Below are 23,942 nucleotides of genomic sequence, written 5' to 3'. Positions count from 1 at the left end.
GCAGGGGCTCCCGAAATGCATTGCACCAGATGATGGAGAGTGGGGAGAAAAGATGCAAATTTTATATTTATGTTTTATATCAACCTTCAAAAAAAATATATGTCAGTTTGGGGGAGGGCTATTTTATAACAGACCTGATCTATTAGTAGAGTAAGTCATCGGTGCACAACACGGACATAATAAGTGTATGTCCTTCCTAAATAAATACACACGCACGCTCTGGGGTGTGCAGCAGCCCAGCGTTTTGAGGAACCGGTAGACGTGGGGCATGAGGAGGAAACTGAGCCTGAGCCGTGTTTGCAGCCTGAGTCTGGCCTCGGCAGGCTCTCCACCCGGTGCCCACAGAGCACCGCAGTTAGACCTCGAAGGCATGGCAGCAGGTATACCAGAGAGAAGTGAGTGCCTGGGACAGGTTCAAGTCCTCCCTGGGGGTGCCAGCCACACGGAGTGTCAGAGAACCCAATGGGGCATTTCAGGAGAGGAAGCAGGGGAGGGAGGGGAGTATGCAGGGTCTCCTGCCAGGAGAAGGCTTGCACTGGATCCGTGATAATGGTAGCGAAATTTGCTATCCTTTATTGAACACCTACTATTTGCCAGCATCTATGCTGAGTCTTTTTTTTTTTAATTTTTTATTGTTATGTTAATCACCATACATTACATCATTAGTTTTAGATGTAGTGTTCCATGATTCATTGTTTGTGCATTAACACCCAGTGCTCCATGCAATACGTGCCCTCTTTAATACCCATCACCAGGCTAACCCATCCTCCCATCCCCCTCCCCTCTAGAACCCTCAGTTTGTTTTTCAGAGTCCATCGTCCCTCATGGTTCGTCTCCCCCTCTGATTTCCCCCCCCTTCATTCTTCCCCTCCTGCTATCTTCTTCTTTTTTTTTTTTAACATATATTGCATTATTTGTTTCAGAGGTACAGATCTGAGATTCAACAGTCTTGCACAATTCACAGCGCTTACCATAGCACATACCCTCCCCAGTGTCTATCACCCAGTCACCCCATCCCTCCCACCCCACCCCCCACTCCAGCAACCCTCAGTTTGTTTCCTGAGATTAAGAATTCCTCATATCAGTGAGGTCATTATGCTGAGTCTTACAAACAAATGATTTCATTGATTCTTTGCGAGGTAGGTACTCTTGGTGTCCCCTATTTTATTAAGGAGGAAACTGAGGCCTCAGAAAGGCAGAGTGACTTGCCTGACAACATATGAAGCAGGGGAGAGAAAGACTCCGATTTTCGGAGATACTAGTTCATAAGTGCAGTGACCTTCCCAATGAAACACCGGTGGATTTGAACACATTTATGTTAAATCAGAGCAAACCACACGCGAGACTTGTGCACGAATGATAATGTTTGCTTCTCTTCATTGAGCACTTATTCTGGGCCAAGAACCTTCTACTGGCACCTCCTTTAACCCCTAAGAAACCCTGAAAAGTAGAGGGAAAGGGAGGAGGGTAACCTGCCTAGGCCTTCCTTGCTGCTTCCTAGGCAAGCGGTGTTCTAGGGCCTTCAAGGCCAGGGTGGGGTGGGGACGAGCTGAGCCCAAGCACACAGGCCCCATCCACTTCTGCCTCTGACTTCTATTTTTACCTTCTGGTATGTATTTCCTCTGAGGGGGCCCGAGATGCTTTTATCTCCTGTGACAGGCCCAGATGCAAGCTTTGTTACTATCCCATCTCACAGAGGAGAAAATGGAGTCTCTGAGAAGCCGGCACACGCCCAAGGCCACACAGTGGCTCAGAAGCAGGGCGGTGGTTTCTCATAGTTCCCCGGAGGGGGCTGACCAGGGTCAGCTTTCAGGCTGTCACTCAGAGCTGTCTCCGGCAGTGCAGAGGGGAGGGAGGAGAGAAGGGAGGGGAGGAGGAGGAGACTGGAGGCTCTGCAGTGTGTCCTGAGCTCCCAGCAGCTCTCGCCTGCTCCCAAGAGAGCTCCAGTGGAAGGGCCTCTCTCCTCCTCTCAGGCCTGCAGGTGGCTTCCTCGGGCCTCGGGATGCAAAGGTGGGGGCGGCCTCCCTGACCCTCCCCTCTGCACAGGCCTTCCCACAGACGGACATCAGTATCAGCCCAGGTGAGCACCGGGGCCAGGGCCAGAGCAGGAGGAGAGGAGAACACCTCCCAGACACTTGAGGTTCTGTCCGCGAGGCCTGATTAGCCTGGGCTGCAGTGGTGGGAGCCGAGCTGAGCCCCCCGACAGCCCTTCCCGCTCCCCTCCCCCCACCCCAGCCAGCGGCATTGTCCCCCGCTCAGACTCAAAGAGTCCTGATTTTTAAATCCCAGCTTAGCATCTTAAAAACGGTGTGACCTCGCCCAAATTTCTTAACCTCTCTGAGCTCAGCTTCCTTCGGAAAATGGGGGTCAGAGTAACACCCTCTGGGGCGACTCTGCAAGGGAAATAAGATAAAGTGGGGCAGTGCTCGTGCTTGGTGCCAGGCACCACAGCAAGGTCTGAAAACGGGATTTCTGTTGGCATTTGGCATCAGGGGTGCGGGGGCCACCCCCACCTTGACTGTGATGTCTGTTCCCAGGGACCTTTCAGACCTGCTGCTTGCCACCACAGGTTAGGCATGCAAAGGGACACAGTTGTCCCTCTCATGACCTCCCTGGAGGCCACTGCTTGGTGGCCCGCTTCTCTGGGTTTTCTGTGTCCCGGGCAATTAGGACAGCAATTACCAGCCTCTGGCATGTGGCCTCCCAGTGTCCCACGTGAAAGACTCAGGGCTTCAAAGGAGCTCCGTTTCTTCCTCTTTGCAATGGGGAGACCAGGGTGCTCACTGGGAGGGAACCCCGTCTGGGCAGGAAGATTCCTGAATCCTGCCGTCTGCTCCCGGCTGAGGATCTTGCCTGTCGCCTCCACTGTGAGGGTTCTTTCCAAACACTGTTTAAAATATTTAAAATAGGGCGCCTGGGTGGCTCAGTTGGTTAAGCAACTGCCTTCGGCTCAGGTCATGATCCTGGAGTCCCGGGATCAAGTCCCGCATCGGGCTCCCTGCTCAATGGGGAGTCTGCTTCTCCCGCTCCTCCCTCTTGTGCTCTCTCTCTCTCTCACTCTCTCTCTCAAATAAATAAATAAAATCTTTAAAAATATATATTTAAAATAATAATAATACCTATAACCAGTTAAGATTTACATAGCCCTCTCTATGTGCCAGGCATTGTTTTAAGCACTTTTTGTGTATGGATTTATTTAACATCTGCAATAAGCCTATGACAGACATACTATTTTGATCCCCGTTAAACTCATAATGAAAGTGTAGGATTCCCATAAGACCCCATTATTGGGCTGTTATGGTGCTGGGGTGAATTGAAACAGTGGGGTGATAGGGTTGCCAGATAAAATACCTGATGCCCAGGTACATTTGAATTTCAGATAAACAATCACCTTTTAGTATAAGCATTTCTCAAAGATTGAGGGGGACATAGACTTAAAGTGATTTGTTGTTTAGCTGAAATTCAGATGTACTTGGGCATCCCTCTTAAACCAAGGTGAGTGGTGGTCTTTGTTTATCTAGGCAAGCATTAGGGGCTCCGATCTATCATAAACTCTGTCTTCGTTGGCTCGGGCTGCGACAGGAAAGTTATTACTCACAGCTCCGGGGCTGGGAAGTCGAGGTGCTGCCTGATTCCGTTCCCTGGTGAGGGCTCTCTTCCTGGTTTATAGATGGCCACCTTTCTTGTTGAGTCCTCACGTGGCAGAGAGAGAAAGAGCATGTGCGTCCGCTGGTCTCTCTTCCTCTTCTTGTAAGGACACTAATCCCATCATGGCCCCTCTCCCTCATGACCTCATCTAACTCTAATTACCTCCCTAAGACCCCACTTCCAAACACCATCACACTGGGGCTTAATGCTCCAACATATGAACAGGGGCGGGGGGGGACACAAAAATTCAGTCCATAACCGTGACTTTGCATCCTTGCTCTTAGGCCTCAGTCTTCTCATCCATGCAGTAGGCGAGCAGGAGAGAAGGTGGACAAAATATCCTTGAGGTCTGCCTTGTATATCCCATGGCCTTGCCTTTCCGTCCTGTGTGTGTGGGAAGGGCCTGAGTCTGAATTTGCAAGTGGGAGCAACTGGGGAGTCTTCTCTCCCACTTGCTTGTACCTGTGGCACCTCTTTGTGAGCATCAAGTTTCCTCCCCTGGAGAGGGGGGATAATAATGGCGCCTACTAAATGTTTTGGGGATCTTCAATGAGATCGTGCAGATGAAGTGCTTAGCACCTGTTAAGTGCTTAAAGAATGAGAGTTATTACTGTTAGTTCTTCTGCTACTGCCCTTGTTGGTGATACGATAGAAGTGGTCAGGAGACACAGCTTTCTGTTGTGACAAAAGCCTCCCTTGGAGAAAGGACCTTCCAGAGGTCTCTCCCCCAGCTCACCCTTATTCTGCCAAGAGGGGAACTGAGATCACTTCAAACCCAGCCGTCTTGGAGAGCTCAGAACTGGAGTTGGCAGGAAGGGTCAGGGAAATCCATTCAGCCCAACATGTTACAGTTGGGGAAACTGAGACCTACAGAGGCCAGTGACCCCGCCAAGGGGTAGATCTCCGGCTCTCCAGGTTCCCAGCCCGGCAGAAAGCCTAGTTCGAGCCTGAGCAGACAGATCTTCTAGAGGAAAGTGACTTCAACCCAGATGAGAATGTGTGAGCGTAAGCGTGTGTGTGTGTGTGTGTGTGAGTGTGAGTGTGTGAGCAAGAGTGTGAGCAAGAGTGTGCATGTTGATGTGTGACTAGGAAGGGTTCCTCTAGGGTCCTGGTGGGCCTTTGCAGGCCACAAAGGTGAGTGCACAGCCAAGAGCCCTCTTTGTTGAGAATGCGCCCTGTTTGTCTTTCTCCTCTGGATCCCAGCCTTCCCGTGCAAAGCAGAACAGAGCATCTGTCATTTCTTCACTCACCCCAAGTCTCCTGACCTTCCGTGAACATGCAAATATACGCACAGAGTGCAACTCAGCCACACCTCGAGATTTGCTCTGGAAAAAAAAACAAACAAAAAAAACGCTTTAGACGCTTCTGAGAGACTTGGGAGGGTTTAGCCAGACTAGAGCCTTTTCCCAAAACTTTTTCTGCAAACTTGGCTTTGATCACATTGTACAAGGGGATTAATGAATGTAAAGTGCTTTAGAAGAGAAGCACTAGTAAAAGTGGTAAAAGTAAAAGTAAAAGTGGCACCTAGTAAAAGCTGCGTAAATATTTGCTGTTATGGTTCTTCAACCATTACCATCAAGTTTCCTTTCCTGGCTCCTGAGGCCAAGAACTCTCCACAGCAAAGGCAATTCCAGCAAGGCGTTTGAAGCTGGGGGTGGGGTGGGGTGCTGCTTCTGCAGGGCTTCAGGGGTGGGCAGGGGAATCAGGCTGGCACCGCACTCCCAGCTCCAGGCGGGTTCCGGGGCCCAGGCTGTCTCTGCTGCAGTAATACCTAATGCTTACTAGAATGCCAAGTATGAGCCAGGCCATGGCTGCCTTGCGAAGTAGGCATTATCATCATGTCCATTTTATAGGTGAGAAAATGGAGGCACAAAGAGCTGAGTGTCCAACGGGGCTGTTGGACTCCAGAGTCCAAGCTGGAGCCTAGAGGTCTGAGCAACTGGATGTCCGCACTTCCTAGAATACCCCTCGGAGTCTGAATCATAGAGTCAGATCCCAGAGTGCCCCATGGACACTCTGACCCGATTCCCCACCCCACCTCTATGGGCACAGAGCACTCTGCATATTTCTGGACTGTATCTTAGTATATGATGACTCATGGTCGTGAGTGTGTTCCTCTCCCCAGACTGTGAGCAGCTTGAGGGCATAGACCTCAAAGCCAAATAGACACCCGGGAGACATGGACTTATTGGCTTGATTAACTTTTAGTCTTAGTCAACTAGCGCAGGCTGCTATAACCTATGGTAAAAAACAAACAAACAAACAAACAACAAGAACAAAAAACATAGATTGGGAGGCTTAAACAATCGGAATTGATTTCTCACCGTTCTGGAGCGTGGGAAGTCCGAAATCAGGATCCTGAGCAATTTGGTTCCTGGTGAGGACTCTTGCTGGGTCCAAGATGGCCACCTTGCTGTGTCCTCACAAGTAGAGAGAAAAATGGGGGCGCAGGAGCACTGGTCTCTCTTTCTTCTTACAAGGGCACTAATCCTATCATGGGTGCCCCCCGATAACCCCATCTAACCCTACTCCCCTCCCAAATGCCCCCCTTCCAAAGACATTGGGGATTAGGGCTTCCACATATGAATTTGAGGAGGGGGAGATGCAAACATTCAATCCATGACGTGGTTGAATTTGGTGTTTAATATATTTGTCTTATAAATGGGAAAACCAAGGGCAGAAAAAAGATGTTTTCCGGAGGCACTTAGTGTTTGGGGAATTCTGAGTTCATCCCGATACCACCACTTGCTAGCTGTGGGAATAAGTGACTTAGCCTCTCCGAGACTCAGTTTCCTCAGCTGTAAAATGGGGATGATACTGACACCCTCCGAGGCTGGTCTCAGCAGTTACATACTCACCACCGAATGAATGGCCGCTGTTTGGGCAATAGAAGAAAGGGCCCAGTGCTTTTTTCCTCTGTATCATGTGGCCACAAGTGTGGCCCAGAGAAGGGAAAGCAGAGCTCAGACACGAGAGGCCCAGGACCACCAGCTCTGGAAACCAGAGCCAGGACTCACTGGTGAGGAGGATGGTCTGATGGTGGGACATGTGAACCAGGGAGACAGCGGGAAGGAAAGGCGGTGAGGGTGACAGAGCCCTCCCAGTCGCCACCTTCCAGGACACTGGGAGACTCTTCCTCCTGTCTCCTGGGACATCTGGGGCCCAGTAGTGGGAGTGGGGTGGGGGTTGGGATGTGGACCCCAGAGCCTTCCTCACCTCCTCTCCTGGCTGGCTCTCAAGGCTGATCTGGGCAGGAGGCAGCAGGGTAGTGCATTTGTAGGCGGCTGGATTGGGGCCAGGGGAGCAGGCAGCCAGATTGAGTGGGAAGGTGACAATTTATGCTTTTAAAAAGAGAGAGAGAAAAAAAAATGAGCCCTGAACTCCACTGGTGTGTTCTTTTTTCTTCACAAGCTCAGAGCTCCCAAAGACTTTGACTCCCACCCCAGCTGGGAGATCTTGGTGACCTTTAGTGCTGGTAATTGAGGTAAAAAGACTTTACCGTTTGGCCTCCTGGTTTCCCGAGCAACAAGCTCCTTTGTGCATGCCTTCCTGTCTCTACCCCTCCCCCCTCCCTGTCACCTCTGGCCTCATCTCTTGCCTTCCCCGCCACCCTCAGATTCCCAGCTTGGCTGAACCATTTGCAAATGTTCTCCAAATGTTCCATTCTCTCATACCTCAGGGCCTTTGCACCTGCTGTGTCCACACAGCACTTGAAACATTTTCTCTCTTACCTTTCAGGTGTCAGATGAGATATCATCCCCTCCAGGAAGCCTCCCAGATCTCCAAATCCTTATATGACATGTTTCGGTGCTCCTATGGCAACTCCCTGAAATTCCCCCATCTGGGAAGGGGACTCTGGTGCCCTGTCTTAATCACCCCACAGGCTCCTTGAAGAGAGGGTTGGGGCGGCCACCAGTTCAACTAGGGAGACAAAAGGGGCAAACAAATAACCAGCTTCCAAAAATAATTTGGGGGCTGCTCCCTCAAGTTTTTGCCTGCATGACACACATCCACAAATGGCACATTAATGACATTTTATATCTGTGCTTATTTTTCTTAATGTCGGTCTCCATCAGACTGTAAGACCCAAGAGGTCAGAGGCCACCTCTGTGTAGTTGGCCACAGTATCTCCAGCATTTAGCCAACTAACTGCCTGAGCCCAAGTAGTGCTCCGATAGGACTTGTTGAATGAAAAGGAGTGAATGAAGGACCAGGCCATCAAGACTGAGACAAAAGGAAATGGGCTTAAATGCAGCAGGAATCCCTAAATTAGGTCTGGAGCCATATAGCCTGGCTTTAAAAACTACCTCTGCCGCTTAGGAGCTGTGTGATCTTGGGCAGGTTACTCAACCTCTCTGTCTTTAGGTTTCTTCCTCTGTAAAGTGGAAGTGATTGTGGTACCTACCTTGTAGGATGTGTGAACGCTAAATGAATTGTTATGTACAAAGAACTTGACACAATGCCTGGCTCAAATCCCTATCTGCCACGGACTAGCAGGATGACCTTGGGCAAGTCACTTGACCTGTCTAAGCGTCGGTTTCCCTGTATGTGTTTGGCACATCACAAATGCTCTGAGAATGTTGTCCACTACTTAATTATTCAAGAGCTCAGCCAGCTATTACAGTGGCTGGAAAGGCAAAGATCCCACGTCCTTGGGTGGCCGCAAAAGGGACCCCAAATGTCAGCCAGTTTGACAGCTCAGAAGGGAGGGAATGTGCCATTGCTGGTGGCTGGGACCCCGGGCTCCAGATCCCAGTCCAACAGGTCTCACCACCGCCCACTGCCACAGGTGCGCCACCTAACGTTGTTCAAGGAAGATTCTCAGCATGCCTTCCTCCCCCCAGCCAGTCATCTTGAGTCGTTTCCAAAAAGAGTATCTCCTAAGAAGCCTTCAGGGGGGCTGACGCTTGGGAGAACTTTATTGTCTCAATCATGGGTTTTCCATGTGTGCTTTTTTTTCAGAATTAAGAGCACATCCTGAACCCCAGCAGTTCGATGGGTTTACAGATATAAATAGTTCAATGGGCTATCGTTTGTCAATAAACACGTGGAAAAATCTCCGCCCTCACCAGAGAGCTCAGAATTGCAAATTGAAACAAGATACCATTTTTTGCTTATAAAATTTGCAAAGATTGCCATGAAAGTGATAACACTCAGCGCTGGCAAGGGCACTGTGAGATGGGCACTCTCAGGCATTACCGTGGGAGTATAAATTGCTTTCAGGAGGCAATTTAGCAAAATTGTATCAAAGCCTTAAAAATCTCTCCTCGGAAAATCACCAGAAATGCTGAAAAAGCTTGATGCACAAGGGCTGTTCATCTCAGCACTGGGTGTAATTGTTTTTAAAAAAGGGAACCAGTCTAATTATCCACAAATAGGGGAATGATTAAATCAACTCAAGGGGGGCCACTCAGTGGAGGATTCGAGAGCTATTTAAAACCATGTTTACAAAAATTTATAATGACGTGGGGGAAATACATTCTCATTTTTGGAACTCGGAATACTGACAGGTATGTATAGTACAATATAACAATTGAATTTTTACAAATCACTGCATTCAAGCATGGCATGAAGAAAAATACACCAGAGCAGTAACATTTTTCCAAGTGTTCTATAATAAGCGTATATTACTCTTGTCCTTTGGTAAATGTTAGGTATGCACGTGTTCTTTGGACCTCAAGCGTAGAATTTTACTAATCATAATGGGCCATGTTTTATGTTCACTCTTGAAAAGATGTCACAAGCTGTAGGAACACTGTCTGCGCACTGCCCACCCTCCTGCCAGTCTGTTTTCTTTCTGCCCACAGGCATGGCGGGGCTGCCGCGGGCTTCCCTGTGCCCACTGTTCTGGATGGAGTGCAAAGGCCACTGCTATAGATTTTTCCCTTCAATAAGACTTGGGCCGAGGCCGACTTCTACTGCTCTGAGTTCTCCACTGGCAGGAAATCCACCAAACTGACCTCCATCCACAGGTGAGTGGACATCCATCCCCCATGGCCCAACCAAGCACCCCCTTTGGAAAGGGGAGTGAAAAATGGCATTTCTCACTGGTGTTTCTCTTGGGTAATTCTAGCTAGCTTTGATCTAGCCCGAATTCTCTTTGAAATTGGTCCAGCCCAATTTCTCATTGAAACGGTAGAAGGCAAAGCATTTATCCTGGGTGGCAAATAGCAAGCTGCAGGATCCGTCTTTATAAGTGCTGATTTTGTGCAGAGGGCTTGACCCTGTGATAACAACTCACATAACATACATACGAAGACTATAATATGAGGAATAATAACTGACGTTTATTTGCTTGGCATTTATATACATCATCATATTGAAGCTCTCTCAAACCATATTAGGTAGGTATCTTCATTGCACAGACACGGAACCTGATCCTCCAGACAGGTAACTTGCTTAAAGTTAGCTAGCTAGAAAGTGGCGGAGCTGGGATTTGAACCTGAACAGTTGAATTCCATAGCCCACCCACCAAGGCCTCCTTCCACATTCCTCTGTGTCTCCCAAGCCCCAGCCACACGGACCGTCTCAAAGTTCTCCAGTCTGATCCAGCCCTTTTGCTCCTCCATACCTTTGCACATTCTGTTCCCTCTGCAGGGAATTCCTATCCCCATCTTCTCCTCCAGATAAATACCTCCTTAACCTTCAGGCTCATCTCTTCACTGAAGTCACCCTGACTCCATGGCACCCTGCTTGCACTCATCGACCACCTCTCCTAGAGCATTTTTTTCATCACCCTATTATGACTTGTTTTCACCTCAGACATCCTGGACCATGTGTGGGTTCCTTCAAGTTCCATTGGCGCCCAAACTACAACTTCACAATCCTGCTTCTGTTTTTCAAGAATCTCAAAGACTTGAAGCTGGAAAGACAGTTGGTTCTTTATGCTTTAGAGTCCCCGAATTTTGGTAAGAATGGAGAAGGGGTCCTCTATCTTAGTGTGTAAGCGAATCCTCCATGTTTTTATCCAACCAATATGGAGAGCTCCCACTGTATTCTCAGTGGTGCTGAGGAATATAGCGTGGCAGTCAGGTCTATCAGGAGAACAGGAACCACTACAAATATTCAAAACAGAGAATTTAATACACACGGGTGATGGAATCTAAGAACTTAAAGAGGCAGTAGTGAGGCAGTCCAGAGATTCACAACGGCAGGAAGCCAATCCCACCCCTAACGGGAGGGCAAACCAGTCTTAGAGGATCTGGAGCCACTGGGGTGAGGCAGCCCCTGCCAGTGACTCCCAAGGCGGAGAGGGAGACAAATACCCTGGCTTCTCTCTCCCTCCCACCCTCATCTGTGCCTCCCACCACGGGCAGGGCAGCTGACAAGAAAACCGGCGAAAAATGGTCTTCAGGGCAAATTCCCTGTGATAGAGAACAGAGCGCAGGATTGGCACTGACAAGATGGATCAAAGAAGTTCTCAGAAACTGAGCCTATAGAGGAAAATGAGATCCATGTGATAAAGAGTATATTTTTAAAATGATTCCAGGGGTTGGGGCGCCTGGGTGGCTCAGTCGGTTAAACGTCTGCCTTCAGCTCGGGTCGTGATCCCAGGGTCCTGGGATTGAGCCCCGCATCGGGCTCCCTGCTCAGCGGGAGCCTGCTTCTCTCTCTCCTCCCTGCTCATGCTCTCTTCTCGCTATCTCTGTCTGTCTCTCTCTCAAATAAATAAATAAAATCTTAAAAAAAATAAAAATAGGGGCGCCTGGGTGGCTCAGATGGTTAAGTGTCTGCCTTCGGCTCAGGTCATGATCCCAGGGTCCTGGGATCGAGTCCCACATTGGGCTCCTGACTCAGCGGGGAGTCTGCTTCTTCCTCTCCCTCTGCCTCTCCCACTGCTCATGCTCTCTCTCTCTCTCTGTATCTCTGTGTCTCAAATGAATAAATAAAATCTTTAAAAAAATAAAAAATAAAAAATAAATAAAAATAAAAATAAAATGATTCCAGGGGCGCCTGGGTGGCTCAGTCAGTTAAGTGTCCGACTCTTGATTTCAGCTCAGGTCATGATCTCAGGGTCGTGAGATCGAGTCCCACACTCAGTGTGGAGCCTGCTTAAGATTCTATCTCTCCCTCCACCCCCCACCCCAGCACTTGCTCTCTCTCTCTCTTAAAAAAAAAAAATTCCAAATGAAGATTTCCGTTTAGCCAGCCCACAGGAAGGGCAGCTCAGCCTGCTCATGGTGCTTGTAACCTCAACCTTGGTTAGCTGGGCATCAGAAAGGATTCCAGGCAAACTGGGGGACTTCCGGCAGTCCCTGACCCAATTCCTGTTCTTTTCTGCCTTGACTTACCTTCTTCCTGTCTTCTCAACTCCTACTGCTTCTCCTTGCCTTTCTTACACTAACAGTCTCTCCCTTTCCTCTCCTTTACAGGTAGTTTTCCATGTTGGCATATAATACTTTCCTGAAGACATGTAGGAAAGTTAAACCTGAACAATTCATTCATCTATTATACATGAAGTTCAGTTTGCATAAAGCTAGACACCATTATAAAATCCTTAATTACATCTTGTCTTTGAGGCACAGCCCGAGTCTATATTTCTGGTGGTTTTTTTCATGCTTTTTCAATTTTTTTCTTTCATAATTACACACACAATCAGTTTATGTCCGCGGAGCATCTGATTGAAGCTTAAGATCCTCATACCTTCTGCTTACCTGATAATTTCCATCTTTGTTTCAAGCGACAGTTGAATTGAATTAAGTTCATCTGATCCGTGCTCCTGATTACTGGCTTTAGCACCTTGGGCTTCTCTCTCTGTTCCTGTTATTTTTGACCAGATATGGGGGAAATGCAATAAATTACTGAAATAGTTTCCCAAGCAGGTGTTGTTGAGCAAAGATGGCAAAATCGCTAAAAGTGACTGGGCAGCCATCCACTAAAATGTATGTTCAGTAGTCAGTGTAGCCAAATTGTGCGCGAGAGAGGCATTGGGGGATGCCAGTGCTTACCCAGCTGGGCAGGACCAAGGTCAGCGACCCACTGGGCTGAAGAACACTTTGTCCCCAGAAACTGGATCATTCCCATGGCAGACCACACACTCTTGGAACATCGATATTGAATCGAGCCTGCTGACGGCATGAGAGAAGATGTCAAACAGAATTAAGACTTGATGTTGGTCTATGTGGTCCTTGTGGCCCATTTGGGGAGACCAGACCTTGAGAAATAGAGAACTAAACCAACCAGCCTACCCCTAAGAGGTCAGAAATGGGTGTTCCAGGCGGTCCAGGAGTGGATAGGGGGTGCTCATGGAAGGCTTCCTGGAAAAACTGGTCCTGGGTCAGGACCTTGAAGAATTTAGGAAGCTTAAGGAACGGGAACAGCAGATGTTCCAGATGGAGAAGCCCACGGGAGGAGATGTGATGTGCCTTAAGGGCACTAAAGTCAGGTAGTGCTGGACCAGTCCCAGCTCCATCACTTCCTCCGCGCACGATCTGACTAAGAAGACCAAGCATCTGAAGTTCTTCCCCAGTTAGCTTGGCCGAGTGCTCAACAGTGGGAGCTGTTAATGGTTTCATTTATTATCACCCTAGGCATCTCAGGGGCTCAGTTCTTCCTTAGTGTTCTCATGTCAGCTCATCTTTCCGAGGGCATGCAAGCCCTGCCTCGCTCACCCTCTTTCCCCTCCATTTCCTCCAATAGTATTGGTGTTAGTCTCTTCAGGCTGCTATTGCAACAATACTACAGATGGAGGGGGGCGGCTGATAAACCACAGAAATGTATTTCTCCCAGTTCTGGAGGCTGCAAGTCCAAGATCAGGGTGCCAGCCATGGTTGGGTTCTTGGTGAGAGCCCGCTCCCTGGTTCACAAATGGCCCATCTTTGTGCTGTGTCCTCACATGGCGGAAGGGGTGAGAGGGCTCTCCAGCATCTCTTTTATCAGGGCACTCCCACTTAAGGACCTCCCAAATGTCCCACCTCCTAATATGATCACATTGGGCGTTAGGATTTCAACATAGGAACTTTGGGGGGACACAGATATTCAAACCATAGCAGAAGGCATTGGTGTCTTCTGGGGGATTCTCACCTCCTATTTCAAAGAGCTTATAAAATAATTCACCTAACAAAAGAAATCAGTGAAGGATGCTGAAGGCTGTCTGCTGCTAAAAACAACAAAGAAATGGAGATGGATGGATAGATAGAGAGATAGACACACAGAAATTTTCATTCGATCATTAACATGTTCCCTGAGCACTGTGTTGTGTGTTTGGCACCAATGAACTCATTGAATCCTCACATCAAAATGGCACTGGGGCAGACCCTTCTAGTAGCTTACTCCACAGCCACGACTAATCCCTTTGCCTGTTGCCTGTGTAAGAAGTTAAGAAAGCTAGATTTCACTTTCCAGCCTCCTTTGCAGCTCCCACTGGCCGTAAAACCCAGTTCGGCCAATTGGATGTAAGGGGAAGTTTGTAAGGGGCATCTTGGAAATACTCTCCTCCCTGATCAATGGACACGGGCATGTGGAGAAGGCCCAGTTTCCATCACTGCCTTTCCTTCTTGGCTTATAGTCATGTGGGGACATGGTCCTTGGAGCTGCGGGAAGACCCTGGAGGAAGGTAATGGTGTACCCAGTGCCCGGACATCGGCGAGCCTGGAAAATGCCATTGGCCAAGCTCAGAAGGGTGGGCAAGGGAGGTGAGAGCCAATGGACGGACAACAGGCACACTCCACTCAAGTAGTTCCCAAACCCTGAGGGACAGATTCCACTGGGCAAGGGATTCCCATTTTTGGCTTCCACATGGCATTAAAAGGTAAACGTTAGTGGGTTGAAGAAGTTATGATAAAGTAATAATTATCGGGCGCCTGGGTGGCTCAGTTGGTTGAGCGACTGCCTTCGGCTCAGGTCATGATCCTGGAGTCCCTGGATCGAGTCCCGCATCGGGCTCCCTGCTCACCAGGGAGTTTGCGTCTCCCTCTGACCCTCCCCCCTCTCATGTGCTCTCTCTCATTCTCTCTGTCTCAAATAAATAAATAAAATCTTTAAAAAAAAAAAAATAATAATAATAATAATTATCAGCCTTGGGCCTAACACCTAGCGAATAACTCACTTCAAAACAGGACTATGTTGGTGTACCCTTTATATCTGCTCCCGTTGGCTTCGTCTGATTGGCCGCTGTCCAGAGGCTGCTGCCTTGTCCAAAATGCCCACTCTTAAATTTCCTTTGTCTTGAGCCATTGGTAGCCAATCAAAGCAGACATGTTTATTCTTCTTAATTTTGTGTGTGTTTTTTTTTTTAAAGATTTTATTTATTTATTTGACAGAGAGAGACACAGCGAGAGAGGGAACACAAGCAGGGGAGTGGGAGAGGGAGAAGCAGGCTTCCCTCCGAGCAGGGAGCCCGATGCGGGGCTCGATCCCAGGACGCTGGGATCATGACCTGAGCCGAAGGCAGACGCTTAACGACTGAGCCACCCAGGCGCCCCTTAATTTTGTGTTTGTGGAAGAAATTAGTAGTCCGTTCCAGAAGCACTCAGACTTCTGGCACTCTGAATCATTCTCGACACAGTTCTCCAGGCAGTCATATTCAGGGAGCTGCTTAATAGATATCGTCTGAACTAAATCTTTGCGTCTCTCCCAAATTCATATGTTGAAACCTAACCCCCAATGTGATGGTATTGGGAGGTGGGGCCTTTGGAAGGTGATTAGTTCATGAGGGTGAAGCCCTTATGAATGGGATTAGTGCCCTTCTGCAAGAGGGCCCCCCCAGAGCTCCCTAGCCCCTTCCCCCTTATGAGGATACAGTGAGAAGTCTGTGACCCCAAAGCTGGCCCTCCCCTGACCATGCTCGCCCCCTGGTCTTGGACCTCCAGCCTCCAGAACTGTGAGAAATAGATTTCTGTTGTTGGAAAGCCACCCGGTGTATGGTACTTGGTTACAGCAGCCTGAAAAGACTAAGACACTTTCTAAAGGAGAGTGGACTGTTCACTGGAGGGCCTTGGTTTGCGGAGTGGGCTCTGTAAGTTCAAGCCAAGAGCTGAATTTTCCAGGAAAGCAAAAGATTTTGGAGATGGTATGCAAGAAAAAAAATTAATAGGGTAAGTAAGGACTGGCAGCATAAGGAGGGCTTTTGAGAAAAAACAAAAATGTCTAGTGGAGATTTTCATTAAGTTGTTTGATGGGCACAATGCAGTATAAACCTCTTTCTTTTTCTTTGTGATATTGTCAATTGAGTCCACCTTGTTTGCTCATGCTTTTGAGGCAGATTTAAATCTTTAGGATGAATAGCAGTGCTGAGGTCTGCCTTGAACTGGCATGAATCCAGAGGTGCCTATGGCAGGGCAGTCACATATGGGTGATGTAATTAAAGAAGGAAAAAGCAGGGTTGCATCAGACCCTCAATTTACTGTGGTCCAGGAAGGTTAACAAGGATTGCTTTCAGTTTGCAACTCTGTCCTATGAAAAGAGGCAAGGAATGACCCACTTACTGTGTTCCTTACGTTTGCAGCTGGGAAGAGAATGTCTTTGTGTATGACCTTGTCAACAACTGTGTGCCTGGGATCCCAGCCGATGTCTGGACAGGGCTTCATGATCACAGACAGGTAAGGAAGCCGTGACTACCAGGTACTCCTGGAAGCTCCCAACCAAGACGCCGTTTCGATTTAGCCAACCTTGTGCATGGAACCTCTATGCCAGATCACTGCTGCGTGCCCAGCGCACGGAGAGAAATCAGACACCGAGATGCCCCAGTTAGAATACAGTGGTGTGAATGAGCCTATCATGGGAACATAGTATGGTCAGGGAAGGCCTTTGTTTGGGTCTGAGTTCTCGAAAAAGCAGACACAAAAATATGATTAGATGTGCAAGAGATTTCTGAGAGGGAAAAGCTGTGAAGAAAAAAAGAGGAGGGGGCATAAGGAGGCAGGGAAGGTCTCCGGACAGCGAGGTGGGTCTGAGACCTGGGAGGGGCACGGGGGAAGGAAGACCAGGGAGGAAGAGCCTCTGATTATAGCAGAGTTCTGAGAAGGACTTGGCTAGGCCCGTGGGGAGTCCGCAGGCAAAGGAGGGCCGGGAGAGGAAGCCCACATGGGGCAGGAATGGGCCAGCACTAGCACCCCTGAGTTCTTGCTGAGTCACTGACGGGGCACAGCCTGGAGGAAGCCCGGTCTCACTGTGAATGCTGGGATGAATCCCAAGGGGCAGGGGAGCTGAGGCGGTCAGTCAGCCATGTTCCCTGTAGCCGGTGCTCCTAAAGGAGCTCCAAGCAGTGTCCTTCCATGGCTGCCACAGCCTCCCTAGGTTAGAGACATTTAAGCTACTATCTAATGGATAAATAGTCAGCCAGAGGAAGAAGCATTCCAGGGAGAGGGAACAGCATGGGCAAAAGGCCTGAGGTGTGAGCACTTCTGACCCATTCGAGGGCATTAAAGACAAGTGGGTCTGGGATGCAGAGCGGGGCAGTGGTCAATGGATTCATGGTGAAGGGTTAGGCCAAAACGGAGAGCTGACGCCAGATCTTATACGTGGTGATATCACCGCAGACTCCACCTGGAAATTTTGTCCCCAGACTTTCCCTGGGTGAGCTGAATACTGTCTCTGTTCTGAGAGGCGTGTGCTACCAGCCCTGCCCCAGGGTACTGTGGGGAACCGGCCTCCGGTTCCCCCTCCCGTCCTGCGGCTGACTGGGTGGTAGGTGACTTTGGGCATTTTTTTTTTTTTTTAACCTCTCGGAGCTTCAGTTTCTTCATAGTACCTTGTTGTAGAAAGTCAGTGAGCTTAGTCTGGTGCTTGGCGCACGATCACGGCTCGTTTAGGCTGGCTGGGGCTGCTATCACAGTGACAGAGGTAACCGTGGTGGCCAGACTCGACAGAGATACATCTTTTAAACCCATAGAATTCAGCTGGCAAGAAACTATATAGAAGTTGTCATTAAAAAAAAAAAAAAACCCACAACATTTCTATTTGTAATAGTAACTTTAAAATGGGACCATGGTGAGGGGGGAGGGTGCGCCTGGGCGGGTCAGTCAGTTAAGCGTCTGACTCTTGGTTTTGGCTCAGGTCGTGATGTCAGGGTCCTGAGATCGAGCCCCAGGTCAGGCTCCGTGCTCATCGGGGAGTCTGCTTGAGGATTTTCTCTCTCCCTCCGCCCGTCCCCACTCTTGTGCGCATGGGCTTTCTCTCTCTCTCTCAAATAAATAAATATTAAAATAAAATGGGATTATAGGGGTGCCTGGCTGGCTCAGTCAGAAGAGCATGCAACTCTTGATCTTGAGGTCGTGAGTTCAAGCCCCTCATTGGGCATAGAGAGAACTTAAATAAATAAGCTTAAAAATATATATATATATACACATATATATATATAAATAAAATAAAATGGGATGATGAACACACTTAATTGGGGTTTAAGGAACTTGTATTACAAGATTTAAGAAGAATAATAACAAACAGTACAGTCAAAGGGCTTGTTTTTTAAACTTTTCTTTTCAGGGCCGGGCACTGTGAGCCCTTTGCGTGCTTTACTTCGTCAGCCCTCACAATAGCTTTCTGGGGGAGATATTAGCCCCGTTGTAAAGGTGCGGAAACAGACCCGAGAGGTTAAGCCCCTTGTCCAGACTACAGGGAAGAAGAGGGTAGAGCTGGACAGGCAAGCTCGAGAACTCTCTCGTAGAGGCGGCATGCTATTTCCATTATCTGACGCCCCCTCCGTAATCATCAGTGCTTCGGGGGAGACTTTTCTAAGAACTTGAATAAATGCAGAAACGGCTTGTGTTCCAGAACATTGCAAAGATGTAGTTCTCCCCACAGTTAATTTGCACATTTATTTTAACACCAATCACATTCCCAACAGGCGTTTTCTTGTAATTGGACAGAGCGGTCCCACCTCGGGCAAGAAGAATACACACTATGTTGGACAAAAGGAAAGAAATGAAGGGTGACCCCTGTCCACTGGTAAACTAAAAAAAAAAAAAAAGTGGAGTAGTAGGTACGGTCTTCGGTTCTGCAGGCACAGACGTGGGTTTGAATCCCAGCAGGAAGGCTCTATGAGCGGTATGAATTTGGCTGGACCAGTCTGAGTCTCGGTTTCCTCATCTCTGAAAGGGAGATGCGGATGCCCACTCGGAGGACAGTGAGGCTAACGCGCCTGGCGTGGCACCTAGTAAGGCTTCACCAAACAGTTGCGTGGTGCTAGTTACAGTGTCTCACATCCACGTGAGGACTTCTGTTCTGCTCCGCATGGAGGTGTTACAGTGTCTTCCCGGAGGCGGGGCTGGTGCTATTGCCAGATCTTTCTCTCGCGGGCTTGCCTCCTCGGACTCCGGATGGGGCTGCCTAGGAAGGGCAGTTTGAATGGACCGACGGCCCCTCCTATGACTACAGCTACTGGGACGGGAACCAGTCGGATGACGGTGTCCACGCGGACCCAGAAGAGGAGGATTGCATGCAGATATGGTACCGGCCCACCAGGGCTCTCGCAGGGGTGCTGGGAAAGTGCCACGGATGGCAGGGAGACTGGCGAATTAGGTGGCTGGGGCCGTCCTTCTCCACAGCGGATACAGTTTCTTTTCTTTTATTTTTTTTTAAGATTTTATTTATGTATTTGACAGAGAGAGACACAGCGAGAGAGGGAACACAAGCAGGGGGAGTGGGAGAGGGAGAGGCAGGCTTCCCGCCGAGCAGGGAGCCCGATGCGGGACTCGATCCCGGGACCCTGGGATCATGACCTGAGCTGAAGGCAGACGCTTAACGACTGAGCCACCCAGGCGCCCCAGTGGATACAGTTTAAACAGTACGTAGTGCTGCATTGTTGGATGAAAAGGTGTTAGTGGCGCAAGCACAGGGCGGGTGGGGGGAGGGACTTGTACAAAGATCGGTCAAAGGACAGTGCTTCTGTGTCCGCTCACCAAAGCACCCAAGTACCAGCCCTCACCCCAGGCTCCTGAGTATGAGAACGGAGGTGCGCCTGGGGCGGTACCCGGGTGTAAGCAGGGAAAAGAATACACACCTGGGTTCAAGCCCTGGCCCTGCTGCTTTCTAGCTCTGTGTCCTTGTGGGGAATTACTTACGCCTTCCTAGGCAGCCCCATCTGGAGTCCGAGGAGGCAAGCCCGCGAGAGAAAGATCTGGCAATAGCGCCAGCCCCACCTCCGGGAAGACACTGTAACACCTCCATGCGGAGCAGAACAGAAGTCCTCACGTGGAATGTCTCTCTGACATTCCGTTTCCCCTTCTGTAAAATGGATTTAGTAATCGTTCCTACCTACAGGGCAGATCTGAGGCTTATAGGACGTACAGTTGGTCCAGCACACGGGCAAGAGCATGAATGCCCTTGCTGGAAACCCAGCTCCACCCCTGATTAATCACGTGGCCCAAAGTGAATGCCTTAACCTCTTGGTGCCTCAGTGTTTTCATCTGCAAACTGGGCTCATGATATTTAACTCACAGGGTTGCTGTGAGGAAGAAAGAAGCTAATGTACATAAAGTGGCCACAATGGCTCGCATGAGGTATTAGCAATCACCGCCATCAGCATTAATGACATCACCACTCCTCACACCAATCTTGAGAAGTAAAAACTATTAATATTCTCATTTTGCAGATGAAGAAACGGAGGCTCAGAGAAGTTAAGTGATTTGCTCACGGTCACACAGCAAGTAGTGAAGTGGGTTTCAAACAAAGACCTACCAAAGTCCAGATTCAAGCCCTCAACTGCTACTCCCTCTGTGCTCCTTTTTCTTTTCCTGATTAGAGGGAGGGATGGAACGGGGACTTGCTACCCTGGGGGCCAGGCTGGAGCCTGGTAGCCAGAGCTGGGCCCAGGCTCAGGGTGAAGTTTGTCCCACCCCATGCACAGTGGCAAGTCAAGACCAGCCTTATGAGAGAGAAAGGCTGGACAGCTGCCTCCTCAAGCATCAGCAAGAAAGGGGTGCTGGTGCAGACACGAGGCCACTGGAGAGGGCTTTTACTCCAGTGGGGTGGTGAGGTGACTTTTACTGTGGTAGGTGGACCCTCACCCAGGTTCTCTGCTTCTTGCCACTGCAGCTCTGAGGTCATGGAATGATAACACCTGCAACCACGAGTTCCCCTTTGTCTGCAAGATGGCGTCTCTGACCATTCACTGATCCGGTCTTGCCCCCTCACAGTGAGCCCGACTCCAGCACCGTCTTGTAGCTGTACCTAGTGTAGATCGGACACTCAATAAATGTGAAACACGGGGGAGATAAAGCTCCCAGACAGATAGAGATTTTAAACAAGCAAGTCTTAATGCTACAGAGTGGTTACTTGGTCACAAGTGACAGGAAACACAACTTAAACTGGCTTAATAAATAAACAGGGGAGGTGGATTTATTGCTCCAGGTAACAAAAATCCAAGGTTTGTTCTAGACTCAAGAGTTGAATTTCATTGGTCAGGCTCAGTCACACTCTACTTTGGCGTATGTTGGTTGGCTAGACCCTGCTTAGATGCACATCTCTGGGGCAGAAAGGTGTGGGAGTCGATATCACCTAAACCACATGGGCCCGAAGAGGTGGGCGGTTCCCCAAAGAAAAACAAAAATATCAACAGATTTATACATGGCTGGTGGGAATATAAGATGGTGAAGCCATCCTGGAAAACAAGATGGTGCTTCCTCAAAAAGTTAAACACAGAATTACCATATGACCCAGCAATTCTAATTCTGGGTACATAACCAATAGTATTGAAGACAGGTATTCAGACGTGAGGGGTCATCGCAGCATTATTCAGAATGGCCCCCAAAGTGGAAACATCTTTGGGGGTACCACCCAGATGACCTCTTCCCACGGGTCAGGGTCCTCACCAGGGCGCTGACCATCGTATAATGCATGGCTTCCCTGGGACCTTCACTGCCTTGGAAGTTCCGTCACTCTGAGTCCTGGGCTTGGTCTGCCCTCCTGCCAACTTCTTTGTCTGCAACCAAAGAGGTTCTCTGGCTTTCACTCCTAGAGCAAGGGCCTGTGCCTCGTCCTTGGCTGATAAGTATCCTTCTGTAGAGCATCAAAGCCTGGTAGCAATAGCCAGCCAACCTAGTTATGCTTATGCATACTATTTCCTCTGTTCCCGATTGTATTGGTAATGAATGTATCATTACCCGATACATGGCTTCTGCTGGTGCATTCCCTGCCCCTGGGACACCCTCCCAGCTCACTCAGTGAAAGTTTGAACCACCTTGTGCCAGGGACTGAGGGTGCTCCACCCACCACAACTGATTGCCAGCCTAGAGGGAAGCCAGCCAGCTCCTTAGCCCTGCCTTGTTGCCTGCGTCTTCAGACCTCTCCCAGTATCAGTGGTTCTAGACTGGGTGTTGCGGTAGCAGTCGCTGAGACAGAGTTTGGTGCAGAGATCGCTTAGGGATCAATACCTGTGAAGGAAAAGTGGAGGAAGAAGTGGAGCTGGGTGTGACCTGGCAAATTATCAGCCAACCTGGCAGGGAGATCCAGGAGAAAGAAATATTGCCCTCAAAGTGGACCACATGGGGTGGAAAGGACCAGGCCTTCAGACCCGAACTTGACCCAGTCGGCGGCGACGCAGGCTTCCCCAGAAAGGATGTGACTTCTCCGCAGCTGATGCCGACCCTGAAGGAGCTGACAGCTGAAAGCTCTCTGCCCTCTTCCTCGAAGGCGGATCTAGGTGGTGCATCTCCATGTTACTCAACTGGAATCAAAAAGACATAGGCTGGGGCCACCTGGGAGGCTCAGTCGGTTAAGCAGCCAACTCTTGGTTTCGGCTCAGGTCATGATCTCAGGGTCATGGGATCGAGCCCCGAGTCAGGCTCTGCACTGAGTGTGGAGCCTGCTTAAGATTTCTCTCTCTCCCCTCCCTCTGCCCCTTCCCATCCCCCCACCAATAATAAATCTTAAAAAAAAAAAAAAAACGGTTCAAATCCCACCACTTCTGCTTACCATGTGACCTCATGAAAGTGGCTTAACCTCTATGAGTTTCAGTTTTCTCATTTGTAAAATGGAGATGCATTCCCCTCCAGCTCTGACTGTGATTTATCAGGCAGCTCTGGGGAACAAGGAGCTCTGCATAGGGGACTTTTCCTGAAAACGAAAACTCATTCCCCAAGCATCACAACTATCTCTATTTTTTCTACTTTGGATGGCAATCTTTTTAAACCACGTATACATTTCCCTGCTTCCCTAAACAGATGATATTCAACAAGATTAGTCTTTTCTTGATGATTCAGGGTCATGTGCGCTTCATCTACTTCAGGTATTTTTGTCGCCTGTCATCATATCTGGGTGTCACTGTGCCAGTCTCTGACAGCCCACAGAATCTCCCATCTTTTCTAGACTGTTGCTGCTGAGATGCTGTGGGCAGGGAAGCCAGGCAACCAAGCCTGAGAATAATCTGTGAAAGAGAGGGAGAGGGAGGGTGGGGGAGAGCGGGGGAGATAGATCGATGATGGATGGATGCATGGATGCATAGATGCATAGATGCATGGAGGCATGGATGGATAGATGATGCGTGGATGGATGGATGGATGGATGATGCGTGGATGGATGGATGGGTGATGCGGGGATGGATAGATTGATGATGCATGGATGGATGGATAGATGGATGGATGATGTGTGGATGGATGAATGATGCATGGATGTATGGATGGATGGATTGATGATGCATGGATGGATGGATGGATGATGTGTGGATGGATGAATGATGCATGGATGTATGGATGGATGGATGGATGATGCATGGATGGATGGATAGATGGATGGATGCATGCATGCATAGGTGGATGGATGGATGATTGGATAGATAATGCATGGAGAGATGAATAGATGGATGGATGATCCATGCATTCATGCATTCATGGATGGATATATGCATGCATGCATGCATGGGTAGATGGACAGATGGGTAGATGGATGGATACATGCATGCATGGATGGATGCATGCATGCATGCATGGGTAGATAGACAGATGGGTAGATGGATGGATGCATGGATGGTTGGAGGAAGGGGTGAAAACAATCAAGAGATATATTTAGAGAGACCTGGATGATAGATGGACAGACAGACAGGGAAGCTGGTACTCATGACAATAAATATACATCACCCATACGATCATCACAAATGAAGCATACGATCTCAGCATGTGGACATATCAACGTGTATTTAACAATCCTTCTATTGTTAGTCTTTTTGGTGCCATCTCATTTTTCATGATTATAGATAACACAGTGATAATCGTCTGTATATATATATTCAATTATTTTCTTGGGGATATATTCCTAGAAGTGGAATTATCAGTTCAAAGTGTAAGCACATTTTAAAAATAGGATTACTTTTCTATTACAAAAATATGCATGTGGACTGCAAAAACACATATAAAGTGTCC

The 23,942-nt window shown here is 48.8% G+C and overlaps 1 protein-coding gene across 1 annotated transcript; it reads left to right on the top strand.

The window, feature by feature from the left end:
- Positions 1–370: 370 nt before the first annotated feature.
- LOC116628058 (C-type lectin domain family 19 member A-like) lies at positions 371–22,259 on the top strand. Its single transcript, XM_032398120.1, is given in 7 exon segments — positions 371–380; positions 1,910–2,080; positions 9,456–9,533; positions 9,536–9,620; positions 16,094–16,187; positions 18,920–19,043; positions 20,614–22,259. Coding segments are annotated over 7 exon segments (651 nt in total). The 3' UTR covers positions 20,703–22,259.
- The last annotated feature ends 1,683 nt before the right edge of the window (positions 22,260–23,942 follow it).

Source organism: Phoca vitulina, unplaced genomic scaffold (genome assembly GCF_004348235.1).
Source record: "Phoca vitulina isolate PV1807 unplaced genomic scaffold, GSC_HSeal_1.0 scaffold110, whole genome shotgun sequence".
Classification (NCBI taxonomy): Eukaryota; Metazoa; Chordata; class Mammalia; order Carnivora; family Phocidae; genus Phoca; species Phoca vitulina.
Note: the sequence above shows the minus strand (reverse complement) of the source record. Positions and strands in the feature narration are given on the sequence as shown.